This window comes from Phaethon aethereus, assembly GCF_964289735.1.
Source record: "Phaethon aethereus genome assembly, chromosome: 1".
NCBI classification, from domain to species: Eukaryota; Metazoa; Chordata; class Aves; order Phaethontiformes; family Phaethontidae; genus Phaethon; species Phaethon aethereus.
In genome coordinates this window covers 196,083,234-196,100,898 of record NC_138575.1, presented here as the reverse complement: position 1 = coordinate 196,100,898, position 17,665 = coordinate 196,083,234, and the positions used below count along the sequence as shown (strand labels likewise).

Below are 17,665 nucleotides of genomic sequence, written 5' to 3'. Positions count from 1 at the left end.
GTGTTTACTTCTTCCTTCAATAGGTCCTGACTTTTGTTCCCTTTTTTTTTTAATCCTGTATTGAAATAGGCTGATATTTTTATCCACTCCGATGTTCTTAGGAAGTTGTAATTTCTTAGGTGATCAGAGTTCAGGCAGGCAGACTAGCCTAATAGAATGCTTCCTGAAGAAGGGATAAATATTTTGTAAATAATGCATTATTGTCAATAGTTATTACATAAATTGCATAAATTAAATTACATAAATTGCATAAATGTGATGCCTTATCTGTGCGTATAATATCTGTAACTATTTCTTTCATTCTGAATGTTTTACCTTGAACATCCATCCCATAAGAATCTGCAGTTATGATTGTTCTTTGAAAGGGGAGAAAATTAATCTGAAAAGGGACAAAGAGGCTTCTCTGAAGTAATGTGGCTAGCAGGCACTGGAGGCTACAAATGTAGTTGGGCAGTAAAAGCTCAATTTCTAGCCATTGTTTTCTGGTCATTTGTTTTCTAGACAATTTCTAGAATTTTTGTTTTATAGACAGTGTTTTCTAGATGATTTCTAGACAATGTCCTAGCCATTGTCTCAATGTTCTAACCATTCAGCAACTGAGATTACCTTGCCTCTACTATTACTTCTAGTTAGCTAACAAAAAAAAATGTTTTGCACGATTTTATTTGAAAAGTATAAATGTATGGACTAGCAATTGGCTAAACATTAATATGACTTTCAGACAGGCAGTTAATGGTTAAATGTTGTGTCTTTACTATTTTCACTGTGTTAACTGGGAAAATATTTGCTATGAGCAAAAGTGCAAAACTCACAGGAAAGACTTTAGTTCTTTGTAGTCACAAGAATGACATCAAGGTTGCTGAATAAAAGATTTTGCAAGCGCTTCTTTGTAAATATTGACAAGGATGAGAAAGTGCACACCAAGCCGTCTTGAGATGCAGGCTGTCCTATCAGTCTTTAGTATTTTTTAAAACAAACATTTTAGAAATCATTTGACAATGAAGATGATTTCTTTGCCATCTTTTATATAATAGAAAAGAGGCAAAATATTAATTAGGCTGCAATTCCATTGAATGATCTCGGTGGTTTTTAGCTCTTACCCTGGTTTGTGTCACTACGGAGCCATTCTATAGAATAATAATTTTGCAGTTCACCGTTTCCCTCTAGTCTTGATAATAAATATATGTGAGTGTGTATGTATAGATACAGCTTTATAAATTACACATCCATCTGTTGAAGATTGTGTGTTTATACTGCCTTGCTACAATAGCAGTGATTTTCAGGCGTTGATACAAAAGACTTCATTTTCAAATTTGTGTATCATAACATGCATTTCTCCACTACACTGGGACTGTGTGTATTACCTAAATGTTCAGTTTTTCCACCTGTTAAGCATAATAGAATTAAAAGAAATTGTGAAATAAATTAATTCACTGAAAGATCAGTAGCTGGCTTCAAACTGAATTAATTAATGTGAAATTTAAAAGAAAAATTGATTACTTTTGTCCCAGTTGTAGAGGGATGGTGAAGTAATTGATAAAATCACAAATTAACTTCACCTGGAAATAACTGTTACTATCTAGATGACGATTTCATAATCACTTCCACCTAGCAGAGAGCTTCTTCCCTTCCATTCTACTCCATTCCTGCTCTGTCGCTGCCTGTCCATAAACATTACCAGGGAAGGTGGATTTATGTGTCATTGTGACAGATACAAAGAGCCCAACACATCCTTCCTCCTTCTCAGAGAAGGTGCTCTCCCTCAATATTGTTCTGGATCACAGTTAGGAGGGGACCAGATGCCCTGTTGGGCATCACACCACTTCTGAATATTCATATCATATTACGAATGAAAAGAAGTTTTGTACTGATTCTCAGACTTCTAATACATTTGCATCTTTGAACAGCTATGGAGAAAGTGGGTGGACTGATGGTTAGGAATATATTTCTTCTCAGTCTTGAAAGGTCAAAGTGCTTACAAGCACTTAGTCCAGTGCTTACAATCAGTTAGAAAAAACTCTGTCTCACTCCTCCTTCCAAGAGCTGCTAACTGGAAGAGAGAAGAAATCTGAAACTGGAATTTTTATGTAACACCTACACTGCATAAAACCACTTACCGCAGGCCTTCTAGTGACACTTTCTGCCAGAGTGGCTCTCAAATGAAGAAAGACCAATACTCTTTTGCCCTCACAGATTCAAAGAATCACAGCATAGCAGAATGGTTGATGCTGGAAGGGACCGCTAGAGGTGAGCTGGTCCAACCTCCCTGCTCAATCAGGGCCACCTGAAGCCAGTTGCCCAGGACTGTGTTCAGATGACTTTTGAGTATCTCTGAGGATGGAGACTCCACCACCTCCCTGGGCAACCTGTGCCAGTGCTCAGTCACCCTCACTACAAAAAGTGTGTCTTGATTTTCAGGTAGAACTTGCTGCATTTTAGTTAATTACATTAATGAATGTTGGTGGTTTTTTCTGCAAGATACACAGCCCAAATTTTGTGTTCCATCTCATTAATCCCTTCCAACCTCAACCATTCTGTGATTCTGTGTCATTTTGTGATTCTGTAATTTAAACTGGGCATGGTACTAGAAGTCCAGTCAAGCAGTGCTGCACTACTCCTGCGAAAGCAAGCTTTCCGCGCGTTACGTGACTGGGCCAGCCCAAGGGCCCAGCTGGTTTAGCATTCTGCCTCCAACAGTGACTCTTTGCAGCTTACATCAAAATACAGAAGCCTGAGCAAGCATATCGATTACTCTAATGATACTTCGTTTCAGCGTTTAGGATTTTAACAGCTAGAGAGGGTGTCTGGGCTGTCATGTTTAATAACTACTGAGGAATTTATCCTCCTAGACTTCATCTAATCTTTTTTGAAGCTATTTAGGCCTTTAGCCTCCATAATATCCTATGGCATTGAGTCTGACAAAGTGATTATATAACCTTTGAAGCACTTGTTTTCTTTGTTTTTTTAAGCCTGCTTAAATGTATAAAGTCACTATGTGCCTTACAGTATACGCTATGAAAGGAGCGGTTAATCATGACTTTATTCATCTCCATATCACTTATGACTTTGTAGGCTTGAGCCATATCTCCTGGCATGCCTGTTTGAATCCGTAGAGTCTTCATCTTGTTTAGTCTGTCTTTGAAAGCCTCTGATCCTCCATATCTCTGTTCTGTGGAGCTTTTCCGGGGTGTCACAACCGTCACATTTTGTAGATCCTGTAGAATACATATATTCAGTTTATCAACAAGTATGGGCTTGTTTTATTTCATTTGTTCCTTTCTCACTTTCATTAATGGTGACTCTCAGATATTCCCACTTAAGTCTTTTGGGCCCATATTGAAATTTTAAAGTAGCAATTCTTACTTATTTCCTCCTAGTGTGTTATATTTGTGGCATATGTCATGTAATTTACATCTACTAGTAAAAATTAATTTACATTTTTGGTCTAGAACAATGAAATATGAGAGCAAAAAGACTATAGAACAGACAGTAAAGGTCATTCCACCTTTTACTTCAGGATGATAAAACAGGATGGAATTCAGGAAGAGACTAGGGTAAATTTAGTTATCCACTTGAAGTACTTCATATGGACTAGATTTCTAACCAGTGGAGATCTACTCAATAGAAGCAGATGATTCAGCTCTCTCTGATGTAGACGTCTAGTGGCTGGTCAGCCAGATCCCTGTGGGGTCCATTGACTGCAATGATTGTTAACCTGGAGCTGAATCCAGCCTCTTTTTATGAGGTAGCTTACTTGTTTTCTAAGGGAAAAGATGACAGACAGAAACACATAGTTCCTTTATCAGTCTCACAGTCCTACCTATCCGTAGCTCCTTGACTTCAGTGTGTCTGAGTTCAAGCAAGGTCTCATCCTGGGCTGGTCCTAAACATGTTACAAAACTCTCTTCTCAACAATCTGCTAGATTGAGTTATTTGTTAGTACATGTGTCCCATTGCCTCTCATTTTTTTAAAGGTATTTCACCTATTTCTCATTAGTAGAATAGATACTGGATATTGGATGCTTGAATTAATTAAGGCTATATTCAGAAAAGAACAAGAGATAAATTTAGCAAAAAGATTCTCAGAATAATGGAGGAATTGCAGATTTTTTTTTGCTTTTGTGCAACAGATTCTGTATTGTGTTCCCTCCCTTGCTGAAAAAGCAATTGCGGTTTCTTTAAAAAGATGAATGTTTGGGCAATTTCCCATTTCAAAAAGACTTTTTCTTTTGCATAGTGAGAATTTGTAGTGAAATGACAGTTCTTCTGGGCTGGGTCGAAATTACTCCATGATACTTTGTCTGCTGTACAACAGGCAATCTTAATTATGGAATTTCCTGGCTATTGAATTCCTGTAATAGAAATCTGCCTTTTGCTTTGTTTTTTTTAATCCAGACTAGGATGATCTGAATAGTACTGTGAATAGGAGCCTTTAAATATGAATAGGAAGAAGAAAAGAAAAAGTGCTTTAAGTGTGAAAACAACCACCCACAAATTTGTGAGTGACTGAAGAGTGGAGTGAAGGTTATATGTTTGTATGGAATACAGGGGAAAGTTTACTGTAATTCACAGTAATCTATTCCCACATGTTATAGTATTTCCCTGGATTTCAATTCTATACCACCTCTGTCTCAGGGTCTGTACAAGAACTTGCTTCAAAGTTGGTGTTTTTAAAGGGTTGTCAATTGTATATGTGAAACGATTTGAAGTGCAAGCAGATATTAACAAAAACATATCACCAGTTTTGTTGTTTTACAATATAAGCTGGAGTGTGTTCCACTTTGATTCTGATGTCTTACTTATTAAATTGGGGGATATTAGATAACTCTGTCAATATTATAAGGAGGGCATAAAATATAAAATACTGATTTTTTTTTTTTTCTTTCTGTTGGGGAGGTCTTTGAGGCTTTTTTTTTAATATTAGTTATAAGGAAGACATTTTTAAGATGGTGTACAAGTGTGAAAAGATCATATTTAGGGAGCTGTAAGGAAAAAGGTTTGCAGAAGATGCTTTCTGTTAATAGCAGCTGGTTGCCAGAAAACACTTTGAGTACAAGCAAGGAACTTGAAATAATAATTGCTTACTACAAGGCTAGCAGCTGTGACAAGGACTTGAGGACACTGAGTAAAGCAAAAGAAATTTGAGGAGTTGAAATATATGTGACAATTGAGAGTAAATTTCCAGACCCCTTGCAACTAGTTTGTTTTTCCACTTAGTCTATGAAGCCTGTAATTCTAATTCTTGCTTGCAGCATTTAAAACAGCAGCTCTCAAATTGTGATCTGAGGACTGCTGGTGTTATAAGAACGACTGTCTACAAAACTCAATTAAACATTTAAAGACAGCCTTATTGGGTCTGTAGACTAAAAGCCAAGATGATATATTTTTTTGTATGTCCTGTGTATAGTGTTAGCATTATCGTGTTCGTGACTCATGTGATGCCACAGGTGCTGTGTGATCTATAACAATTCTGAGAATCAACAGCGGCACACTGATGTAAAAATTTTCAGCTACTAATGGAGAGAAAATAGCCATAGGTTAATTCTCGAGGAGCATCCAGCTACAAAGGAGGAAGACACATTTAAAAATTGGTTAAACATGGTATTTTCTGTTCCAAAAGGAAAGCAAGCAGTTTGTTTCAGCTTGTTTTTCTTTCTGTTAGTTTTTTCCACTATTTAAATGACAAAAATACTGACATATGTTTGAAAATTCAGTTTCTTTCTCTTTTTAAAACATAACCAGTGAAAACTTAAGGATTAGTTCCTAGCTCGTTGTGGTAAGAGAGAAAGTGCTTCTACCTAAAATTAAAACATACAAATTTTACACCGCTCTTTAATTGTGAACATTGAAATTTGAAGACTAACTCAGTCCCAGGGACTTAGTGAATTTTTTTTTCCTGTGGTTCAAAAGCATTCAAATATCCAGTATAATATTGGTTTAGGTTGAGGAAATCACACCCAAATGTAATATATATGATGAGCTATGATTCAAAGGCAGGACCATTATGCATGAAGAACCAGTTTGCTTTTTGTGATTTACATTTGTTTTCTCAAAGCATTTTAAACATATTTGCCTCTTCATACAAAGATTAACTACTTTATTACATCTCAGTTAAATGGCTTGTTGTAAAACCCTCATTTTATTTCTATATAATATAATCAGTGAAAACGTTACTTTGGTTTACATTGCTTCATAAAATTTCTCTATGTACTGTATAAAAGATGGTTTGGAAGAATCATTGTTTACATGAAGTCCATAATAATGTAAGATTTACAGTTTTCTTTGTGCATTGCTCTCTCTTAGAGATCTTTATTTTCAAATGTTCATGCTGAGCTGAAATGTTTTGATGTTCTAACAATAAATTAAACAAATGTATAATTCCAAGATACTAATTTGTTTCAATTTTACATTGTATTTTTAGTTAACTTAAATAATTTTCTTTTTCTTTTATTGTTGTGATCTGTTGTCTGTTTTGTCTGTTGCATGTCCAGGGTTCTAAGGTTAGTATTGCTGCTGTAAGTTTCAGTTTTTTGCATTTTCAAAAATACCTTCTTTTTGATCATTTAATATTTTGGCTTTTTTATTATTTTCCTGTGTCGTATAGTAGCATGTGAATAGGCATATATTGGGGTGTAATCATTATCTTTTTCTAACATGTTTCCCTTTAGTAACTTAATGCGTTGTCAAGTGTGATGCTTGCTGTTAGCTGCCAGACGGAATGTAGGCAGGTCCATGAGCTAATTTAAGTTATAAATGTTGCTGTCAGTAGAAAAACTCTTTAGGGCTTGAACATGTTAATTGTATGGAAGACTTGTTACTGCTCTTAAAGTATCCTAACCAGTCATGGCATGGTGATCAGTTCACTTTTTAAAGGGTTTTTGAGCTACACCAACCTAAAACATTGCTAATACCTGAAGGCAGCTTCATCAACAATGGAGTTTATTTTAAATGTTAATAGAATATCAATGTGATGTATTTCACAGGTAGAACCAATGGTAAGTTTTGCTGTTAAAAAACTGTCACTCTTTTTTTTTCCTCTATCCAGCAGAATTTTAGGGAGATTTGTAAAAAAAAAAAAGTTGGGTGTTTTTCATTTCAAAAATTTTGGTAAAATGTTATATAAAATGAATTTATTACATAACCTTTTAAAAAAAACAATAGATATACTAAGTAGAGTATTTAAGACTATGATTGATGCAATACAGTTGAAGCTTGAGAAAAATCAACAGCAGACACGCAACTGGCTGCTAGCAAGCCTGATGTTATATCAAGCATGAGTTTGAAGTTCAAGTTCCTGTAACCACCTATGAGTTTTTCTAGCAGACTGTTATGGTTATAGATTTTTGCAAATCTATTTTATTTGGTTGAGTGCTTTCAAAAATGATGTTCCAGTCTGTTATAAAAAACCAGCAACTTTATTTTTCCAAAAAGTAGGAACACAGCACACACTAAGCGGGGGAGACCTGGCTAAAGAAGATAGGCTGGAAATCGTTCTTCTGAGAGTTGTCATTTTACCATTTTTTCTGATGTTATTGGGCAGATCAGACAGATGACAGCCCTTCCCAAATCACTCATGTAACCGACATGTTACATCCTTAAGAGAAATTAAATGAAGTGGTATCTATCATTGTGGTGACACATGCCACTTTATATCCTTTATCTTTCAAAACAGTTGTTTCCTTAATACTGTTTGGCACAGTTTACACTTTTATAATTTTTGATGTAAAACATTCTAAGTGACTCATGAGTGAAAATGCTATTTTAGAAGTATGGGAATAAAGGATTTTTTACTTTTCTGTATTTCTTTTTCTTTAGAGCACTTCTTTTTTCTTTAACAGCACAAAATATATTTTGAATTCTTTTCATAGATACTTCTAAGCAAATTAATAAAAACAAAGACAATGAAAGTAACGCTTTTCAAAGGGACCGAACTCTGTGTTCAGAAAAGCCCTGCGATGTGAAATCTTGTTGACAATCAATAAGAATCAGCCATCTGTAAAGAATTTTAAAAATAGTATTTAAGCATATAAATGCGGACACAGTCAAGTACTAAATGCTGTTTTCAGTTTTGCCTAGATCCATAGGTAACTGTGTTTAAACAGATATTTATTTTTTTAATTAAACTTACTGTTTACTCACTTCTCTGCACTGTTAGACACCTGAATGCCTTTGAAAGCATGACTCTGGACACGTAGGTATTTTTTTGGTGAAAAACATGACCCCCTTTTAGATTTCAGATATATTGAGCTCATTCAGCATTTTTCTGTGGATTCCTGTTAAGGAGAGTCTAACGCTACGTTAGGAAAGGAATGGCCATCCTCTGGGAGATGTGAGCTGCACGCCGGATAACTTGTCCTGTTTTTCCTTCCCCTGTGTTCCCTTTTCATGAGGGAGTAAACATACTCTCCTCTGATCTCTAGGAGGGTTGGACTCTGTCAGGTCCCTATATAGCATAAGCACTCCCAGGGTGAATTAATTCATGGAAACAGGGCAAAACTGTCTCGTTTTTCCCACTCCACTCCTCACATTTACTTGTTTATGTAAAGGAACATAAAAGCCATGCAGACAGTAATTACTTTCATCTGTTACCTGTCAGTTTGTTTAGCCTGTCGAAGAACGTAAGAGTTCGTTGCACCCTTATACGCTGTGCATTGTTTTGCTATCTGGTCACACTTTGTCTTTATGCTAATAACTTTCTCATTTATATTAGACTTTTTCTAAGTCAACATGTAAATGTAAACAGTTTTCTCACTCTTCATGCTGCCTTTCCTTTGCATTTCACTCACAGTTTATGTTAATGGTAATTGTAGGAGATTTTTAAATAACTTTTCAATGTATTTGGCATTAAGCATAACGATTTAGATTTGTATGTGTAGGTGCTGTCTTTGTATTTCAGTTGTGTTCAAACTGTTTAATTCAATTATCTCCTTTTAAAGACTGAATTGGAAAATATTGAAGTGACACAAGGAATGTCAGCAGAGACAGCAGTAACTTTTCTCAGCCGTCTGATGGCAATGGTTGATGTACTAGTATTTGCCAGTTCTCTAAATTTTAGTGAGATTGAAGCTGAAAAAAACATGTCTTCTGGAGGTCTAATGCGACAGTGCCTAAGGCTTGGTAAGTCAGCAGACAGTATGTATTAAATAATTACTTACAGATCAATGAGACGCAGATGGATCAAATAGCAACATATGTAGGAAAGGACTTGTACTGACTATGATGTGATAAAATAAAAATCCTGTTTATTATTGATTTGATACAGCTTTAAGGTTAATTCAATTTAGGTACAAGAATAAGTTAAAATCACATGTCTGAAATTGTTCTTTCTTATGTATTTCAAGTTGTATATATTTTGGGGGAGTGAAAATATTAAATATAAGTAAGTAAATAGAGATTATTTTTTTCTTACGACTGCTTTGCTACCTGCCTGTTGCAGGTTTCCTTATCCAAGTCTCCATGGATTTGGAAGACTACTTACTTATAGGTTATGTAAGATTAAAAGCATGGGATGCATGCGCAGTCTCTGTAGACCTTAATATATGTTGCAACAGCCTGGCACCTCTCTTCACTATTTACTATCTATCTGCTATATACTGTTACAATTAATTTAGGAAATCTAAAAATTTATGAATCATTCAAACAATTCTATGCAAATTATGTAATTTTGTCCTTGTGAACATTAAATTTTGGCTGTCATCTGGCATAATGCTGTTTTTGCTAATATTATGTCCCACATACTTTTTCATCTCTCAAAAGATAAATAATTTTTGTACTGAGATTTTGTCCTGTTATTGTTCATACCCCTTATTAGATCATTGATGATTATACTGCTTCTGGTATGAAACTTGTGGTTTATTCACAGTGATCAGTTTTCATCAAATTCTAAATTACTGCTTTTTTTTTTATTTATTCTATCTGTACATAAGTACTTTCAGATTTTAAGTGTTGATAACCGATCAATAACATATGAGAGCTCCAGTTCAGGGACTAATAATTTTCAAATTTTAATATAATGATGTAGTAGTTATATAAAACAGTTGTTCAACTAAAGAATAAAATGAGTAAGTCACCATAACACCTTCTTAGTACAGAGTCTAATGTGAGAACTGTGTTGCACTTACTATTGGGACATGGTTATTGAAATATCAAACTAGATGTACAGACTGCTAATTGATGAATATACTAATGAGCCAATATTCTAATTTGTAGTATTTTCATAACTTCTTTTTAGTTTGTTGTGTGGCTGTGAGAAACTGCTTAGAATGTCGGCAAAGGCAGAGAGAGAGAGTGAACAAGACATCATTAATCAGCAGTAAAACTCAAGACGCTCTTCAGGGTGTAACCGCATCAGCAGCAACCAAGGTAACCCAGTCTTCAGTTACCAACAGCAATGGCAAGTCTATACCGCTGCTTTATAGGATCAGAAAATTATTGTAACTGCCTTCTCAAATATTTGGCAAAAGCTTAGGTTTTTGCTATTAACTGGCTTAAAGTAAAAGTATGTGAGGGGGTTTCTTTGAAACAAGTAAATGTTAATGCAGAGGTATGACTAGAGCAATTTTAAACAGCATTTTCACTCTTGCTCGGTCAACTTCAAAGAGCAAGTCCCCTTACTCACATCTGTCATATATACCTGCACAGCTTTTTTAATCTGTCAGGGCACTTCCAGTTCTGATGAAATCCTGCAGTCACATCTTTGTTGGTGGAATATCTGAGTCCCGCTAACTTCAACAGACTTTTGCACGCACATTAGACATCAGCATTTTCTACCTGATTTTAGGAATGAAACTTACTTATTATTCTGTTACACCTTAGTTTTTCCCGTTTCATTAATTCATTGTTCATCTTTTTTTTAAACTTGTTTAGAGCTTTAAAACTTTGGGAGTCCTGAAACTAAAATCCAGCACAGCCTGTGACTAAAATACAACACTTTGTAATGACATAAAGTATCCCTTTTTCTGCTACTATATTTTCATTACTAAATTCAGTGTTTTTTCTTCTCTAAAGACTTTTTCACGTCGAATTTACAAACTCAGCTCCTTTCACGATATTATTGATTATATTGAATCTCACAAAAACATTACATTTCTCCACATTATCACATTCAGTGCAAAGCAAAGGAGACTTTTAGGCATCATTTGCAATACTTTATAATTTTTTTGAAGGAAGAATACTACTCTATGATTTTGTAATAATAGCAGTTATTCTGTAGTAGTCTGTAATAATTCTCAGTAAAATGAACATAAACTGATTTTTTAAAATATTTCTGCTTATCATTTTTAAATTTCACACATGTATTAAAAATAATTTATTGTATTGCTATGAAACAACTGTAATCTGGAATAAACTTTTGTAAGCAAATTATCTTAACTCTGGGAAGAGATACAGTTGCTCTGTCTGAGCATTACGTTGGAAGTATATTGGTAGTAAAAAAGCATCTGATGCAATATCCAAAAAAGGTGTCAAATTAAGGTTCTGACAGAAATGCTTTGATATTTGGGAGGTAAAAAAAAAATTCACTACTTTTTATCTTTAGACTCCACTTGAAAATGTCCCTGGCAATCTTTCTCCTATAAAAGACCCCGATAGGCTTCTTCAGGATGTTGATATCAATCGTCTACGAGCTGTTGTTTTTCGTGATGTGGTGAGTAATATGTACTGTAAGTCTTTCTTCTTCAAAATCATCACTTATATTTTGGAATGGATTTTGATTGTATCAGAATTAAATATATCTTGTATTAGCCAAATAAACACAGACAGAATAAAGGAGTTATGACCTACGTTGATTAAAACTGTGTTATGACCTACGTTGATTAAAACTGTGTTACTAAAGGGGTCAGCTATTTGTGCATCCAGGTTAGGAGGAAGAATTATTATATGTATTACAGAACTGTGCCAAATTGATTTATAAAGACAATTTTTACTTCTGCTAAACCCACATATACATATACTATATATAAATATCTATTAAAATGTTTTTCAGATTTGTCTGCAACTGTTTTTAGCATAAAACTGCACCACAATGTGTTTGGTTTTGAAAGTAGTACAATAGGATTTATTATTATATATACGCAAATAGATGTTATGTTTAAACTGCTCCAACCTAAGTTCAAGTGGATTGATGACTGAAGTTAGGAATAGGTTTAAAAAGAAGAAAGTAGAGCTTGACACAAAAAAAATTATCTGTCAGTATGACCTGATCATCTTGAAAGGGCAAGGTTGAATTTGGGTGGAGATCTTCTGTCACCTGCTCTTTTCTTAACTAGAGGAGAAGGGAATAGGGGAAATACTGTTTCTGGCATTTCTATGAAAGAACTTAATAAGGGGATTTCTAGTTATTTTAAGAATTGCAAAGACATGCAGACAAATTAAATAATACCCAGAAAACATGGAAAGCAAGCACTGTATTTGTAAGAGAAAATGCGTACTTGTGGAATTGAGAGAAGGTGAAGCCACTATAAGAGTAGATAGAGGCTGAAGTCTTAATTCTGCCATGTGGGGTTTTATACCATAATAATAATAAAAGACATTTCAGTTGAACTACAGCAACTTAAGCTCACTCAGGATGATATCTAAGCCATAGATGGTAGTTGCCGTAGAACAGCAGATGACATCAGGTGGGAGGAAAAGAAGACAGCAAAGTTGTTGTTGTCCTGGCATTTACTTAAATCAGAGTCCTGGAAAACTAGGATTGCTGCTGACAATCCTGTTGATGGAGAAGCCAGAATGTACAAGCTAGGATTTATTGCTGGAAGAAAAACAATGGCCATAGCCCTCCTGCTTTTACATGTTGCCAGAAGCTGTTATGCCTGCTTATGCATCCAGTGTTAGCCAGAAAAGCATCTGTGAGCTTAGTTTTGCCTCTAAGGTAAGTGAAGGCAGGAGTACCCCTCACCTTCTTGTGGCAGGAGCTTTTGGAGTCTCATCCTTGGGGCAGCAGAAGTCAGTTAGTTGCCTTTGCTGTTGGGCAGCCTTGAAAGCACTCTCAGAGCAGAGTCATGCTTCTGTTCTGAAAAGCCCATTGGCTCCACAGTTCCAAAGATTTGTGTTGCCAAATTACCTGTAAAATTCAGTACTTAACACATAGTGTGTGCGTAGTACTCCACTGAAAATCCATTAAATCTTCTACATAATCCATCTGCTACTATGCTAACAGAATACGTTTCAGAAAGGTATTGTTTATTAAGCCTTGTGATGATCTTGTGTGAAAACTCTATGAAAATGTCCACTATTAAAGCCTGTTCCTTTTCTTCCAACACAGGATGACAGCAAACAGGCTCAGTTTTTAGCTTTGGCGGTAGTCTACTTTATTTCTGTTCTGATGGTCTCCAAATACCGCGATATACTAGAACCACAACGAGAAACTGCAAGATCTGGGAGCCAGGCAGGTAGAAATATCAGACAAGAAATAAATTCACCGACAAGTACAGGTACATTTGTTTTCTTCAAATGTTACTTGATTTATCTACTTATTTTACTACAAAGTATCTTAGTGAGTAGCTTAAGATCCTAATAGGAAATTACTTGCTACTTCTTCTATAATCATTCGGTTCTTATACATACACTGGCAGATTTCAGTTATTCTCTATATTTCCTTATAACATATAACTGATTTTCATTTGCATATTGCTTTTTTATGCCTTTTTTTCTCTAATTTGAAAATAATTAAAAAGAACCAGGGTGCCTGATGGAGTTAAAGCTGTGAAGTACAAGATAGTTGACCAGCACAACTTCCTCAATCTGTTATTTGTTAGGAAGAACAGATATCTTGAACTCTATACCATGAAATGTATAAACAGCAAACACAGCTGTCTGCCCATGTGAACTCCTTTTGTTTGAGTGAGGAGGTTTGTGAAAGGGTAGTGGTAGAGGACTGAGTACTTTCTTGGAGTCCTGCTGTGTTGGTGCCTGCATTTAAAAGCCTGTGGAAACAATATAATAAAAAGGAAACATTTCTATTGCCTTCTTTGACTGAACTGTTCGTGATTTTTATTAGTAGTAGTGGTTTTTCCTAGCATGTGTTCTTCAGCCTGAGAGGGAGGGAGTCTGTTAGCTGTAAGAACATGTCAGAAATTAGGAATCCAAACCTTACCCCGCTTTGTTTCAAATATTTTACACTGTCAGTTCAGTAGGTTTTTTCAAGTCTGATTGGATTGATTATAACTGTACCTTCTGCGTTAAAAGAGCTGAAAACAGTAACTGAATTTGTCCATGAAGCTCTTTATGTATGTTTTAATTCTTGTATTGTTTTTTAATTACTTACTTTATTTGTGGAGTTGCTAATTTTTATTCTTCATAGGATTTGTCTTCCAATTTGTGTCATATTTACATTTAGTCATTATTTTCTGATTCATCATGATGTTTTAATTTACTACTTGTGCATAATTTTTTAAGTCCATGTGCTTGTAGGCTTTCCATTGGAAATATACTACATGAATGTCATCAGTTATGAGAAATCATAATTTTTTTATGCCTTCATGATTATATGTTATGGTTCTGCACTAAGAAACTGCAAGTTTCAGTGAACTGTTTCATCCATGATTGTCTTGTCCATGTGTGTGTGCATCTGTCTCTCTCTTTCTCTCTCTGTGTCTATTTTTCCCCATGAATGTTGCTCTTGAAGTGCCCAAAAAATAGGTATGCTGTTTCCTATCTCTTGATACAGAACTTGTTTCCTTCCTTTAGAAATGCATTTATTTGTTGATAATACCATATTTGCATGTTTCAATGAGATAGGATATCTGTCATGGATCCACAGTGGACCAGGCCACACATGAATATTAGCTGGCTCACATTTGATTCCATGATTTTCTCCACAGTTGTGGTCATACCATCTATCCCTCACCCAAGTTTGAACCATGGATTCCTTGCCAAGTTAATTCCTGAGCAGAGCTTTGCCCACTCATTTTACAAAGGTAATATTAACATCATCTCCTAACCTGTTTGGGTGTTCTTATTTAATGTAATGTAATTCAAGAACTAACTGTGATGTAATTGTCGATAAATAAGTATACGCCTCAGGTTACATGGAGATCAGACCTGATGATACCTTTAAAACTTTATCTTCCTGCCTACATTTCTCCAGGAAATCTCTTCCCCACTTTTACTACATTTATTAACTTTACTTATTATGAAATTTAAAAAAAGCAGTAAGTAGGAGGGAATGGATGTAGAAAATTTTAAATGCTTTTGGTTTGTGGTTATTCTGCTACAATATCAGATACATGAAAATAAATCAGGCATATTTTAAAAATATTGCATACCACATAAAGTGTGTAGCACTTTCGTAGTATTCCCTTTCCCCATATCTTTTCCTGTTCTTTTGCCTTCCTTTCCCGCTTTTTTTCTTGCCTTCTTGATGGTATGTAAACCTCTGATACTGTATGTATTGTGAATTATTTTATGCCTGTTAATTAATGTGCTGTGCTGTGCTTTTCTTGAAGGAAACCGCTTTTGTGATCAGAGCAACTATTATATGTTTTGGGCCTGATTTGTTTTGTTCGTTTGTTTGTTTTAGTAGATACTATATAAGGTAGGGAATATGTTTTTCAGATGTCATTACTTGAAAAAGAGAGAGTTACCTGAATGTAACTTTAGCCAAGTTTGCATGTACATTTCCCCTTTATTTGCATGCACTGTGCTGCGAATACAGAAATGTAAAATAGGTTAAGAAATTTAATCTGGTGAAAATGTTCTTGGTATAATTTTGAAAAATCTCAGTGGATAAAAAGAGTGATTTATAAAAAGAGATTTAAAATTGCATACTGTTTATAAAGAACAGAAATAATTAACTTCCTACTTTAGTAATAAGGCAACTTTTGTTTATCATATGCTGTTTTGGGAGCATTATGTTAAAATACTCATTATATCAACTTAAACTATCACTATGTTCATCCAGAGTTTCTTAAACTTTTGTGTGTGCATGTATGTATATTATAAATTGTTCTAAATCCTAAAAACTAGTAAGCAAGAGTTTGCAATTTTAATTAATAAGACTATTGTCTGCCATACAAACAGGAAAAAAATATTTTGGATCATTCAATTTGTCTATGTAATATTCTTTGTTGTGACATAGTTGCATTTCTATGATTTAATCCATCACTGATTAAAAAAGGAATCATTTTCTCTTAGTGCAGAAGAGTACTACAGTACTATGTGGTACTACAGAATAAACCCTTAAAACATCATTCAATCTTGCTTTCTCTTTTTTTTTTTTTTCCCACATTTAGAGCATGTTTCTGTGTATCAGTGTATCAGGCATAGGATATTTTATTTTTAACCACCTTTGCTTGAAAATTTCGATTGGTTAGACTGCCTCAAAACACAGTTATTTAAAGACATTTTCATTCGTGTTAAATTTAATAAAATAAAAATAAATTATGCAACATGAGATGATATTGCTATTTGTACAAAGCTTGACATTTGATATAATGGGGGCAATAGAAGGGGAAAACCAGTTTTTCTTCTTATCCACATATAGCACATGAATGAAATATAAGTAATAACAGCAGAAAAAAAGTTTAAGAAGAAATGGAGACAGCCATACAAATTCAACAAAATATTTCAGATAAAGCATTTTTTAAGAATTATGTCTGTTATACTATTGCATATAGTATTTGTTTTAGCTTGTGTTTAAGTAAAATATAGTTTTGTTTTTAAAATAGACCTATAGTAAAATTGTGAGCAGGATACAAAAGAAGTGTTTTGGCTTTAGAAACAAATTTTTCAGTAAAGGAAATGTGGCTAGTTATTTTATTTGTTGATATCATCACATCCTTCAAGGTTTTAACTCTATGATGTCTCAGCCTCTTATACCTGACTGCTTCACCTGTTAGAGAAGAAAAATATTTCTGTTTTTTATATTCTGAACCCAGATTCTCAGTCTTGAACGTTAGGAGGAAATTAAATAAAAAAAAATTACCAATGCTGTCAGAAAAGGCTAAAAGTCAAAACCTATTTTGTCATTTCAAGAATCTTCCGTTCCAGTGGCTAAGCCAATTGGGTTCCTTTTAGTGATCTGACATGCTTTCAGATGTTGGCAGGAAGCATGTAATATTTGAATATCATCTTAAATTTTGAAGTATTTTAACACATTACAGAGTGGTTTAATGTAGCATTTAAATGTAAATACATATTTTTAAAGCAAAATCCTATTTATTTAAAAATGGATAAAAATTCAGTTGTTACACGGAAGGAAGGTCTCTGTATTTTATTCATCTCACATGACACTAAATGGATGTAAAGAATTCATTCCTAATCAGTCCCATTCAATACAGCAAATTGTATCATTGTTGTTAGAACGATACAAGACTTCTTTGGGACAGATCTTTATGAATTAAGGGAATGGGATTGGCTGCTTAAAAAGAAATCCATCTTTAATGGATGGAATCTTAGTGGATGGAATCTAATTATCTGACCAGGAAACTTATCAGGGAAAAGGTAAGACAGGCATAGGTATATTACCAGTATTTAAGAAAGATGCTGATTTTGTTTTCAGTGATGCTGCTTTTTATTTTTTCTTTACATGGGGCAATATCTTTACTTAAAATAAATTTAAGGCTGTGTGAGACCCTACTTGTCTCAGGCACATTACAGTATGTGATTGGTGTATGCTTCTTATGAGTAACTACAGTTGTTGTCAAGTTACAAGAATTTCAAACATTAT

The 17,665-nt window shown here is 34.5% G+C and overlaps 1 protein-coding gene across 4 annotated transcripts in view; it reads left to right on the top strand.

The window, feature by feature from the left end:
* The window catches only part of NBEA (neurobeachin), a gene marked incomplete at its 3' end in the record, with an annotated part of 516,829 nt that overhangs the window by 175,090 nt on the left and 324,074 nt on the right, over window positions 1-17,665 (top strand). For 3 of the 4 annotated variants that reach the window (XM_082012156.1, XM_082012153.1, XM_082012154.1), the window contains exons 25-30: window positions 6,492-6,515; window positions 8,937-9,117; window positions 10,232-10,362; window positions 11,537-11,644; window positions 13,262-13,430; window positions 14,820-14,915. In XM_082012156.1, coding sequence (XP_081868282.1) covers window positions 6,492-6,515; window positions 8,937-9,117; window positions 10,232-10,362; window positions 11,537-11,644; window positions 13,262-13,430; window positions 14,820-14,915 — 709 coding nt within the window. The remainder of the gene's footprint in view (window positions 1-6,491; window positions 6,516-8,936; window positions 9,118-10,231; window positions 10,363-11,536; window positions 11,645-13,261; window positions 13,431-14,819; window positions 14,916-17,665) is intronic. The other variant, XM_082012155.1, reaches the window with a different exon arrangement.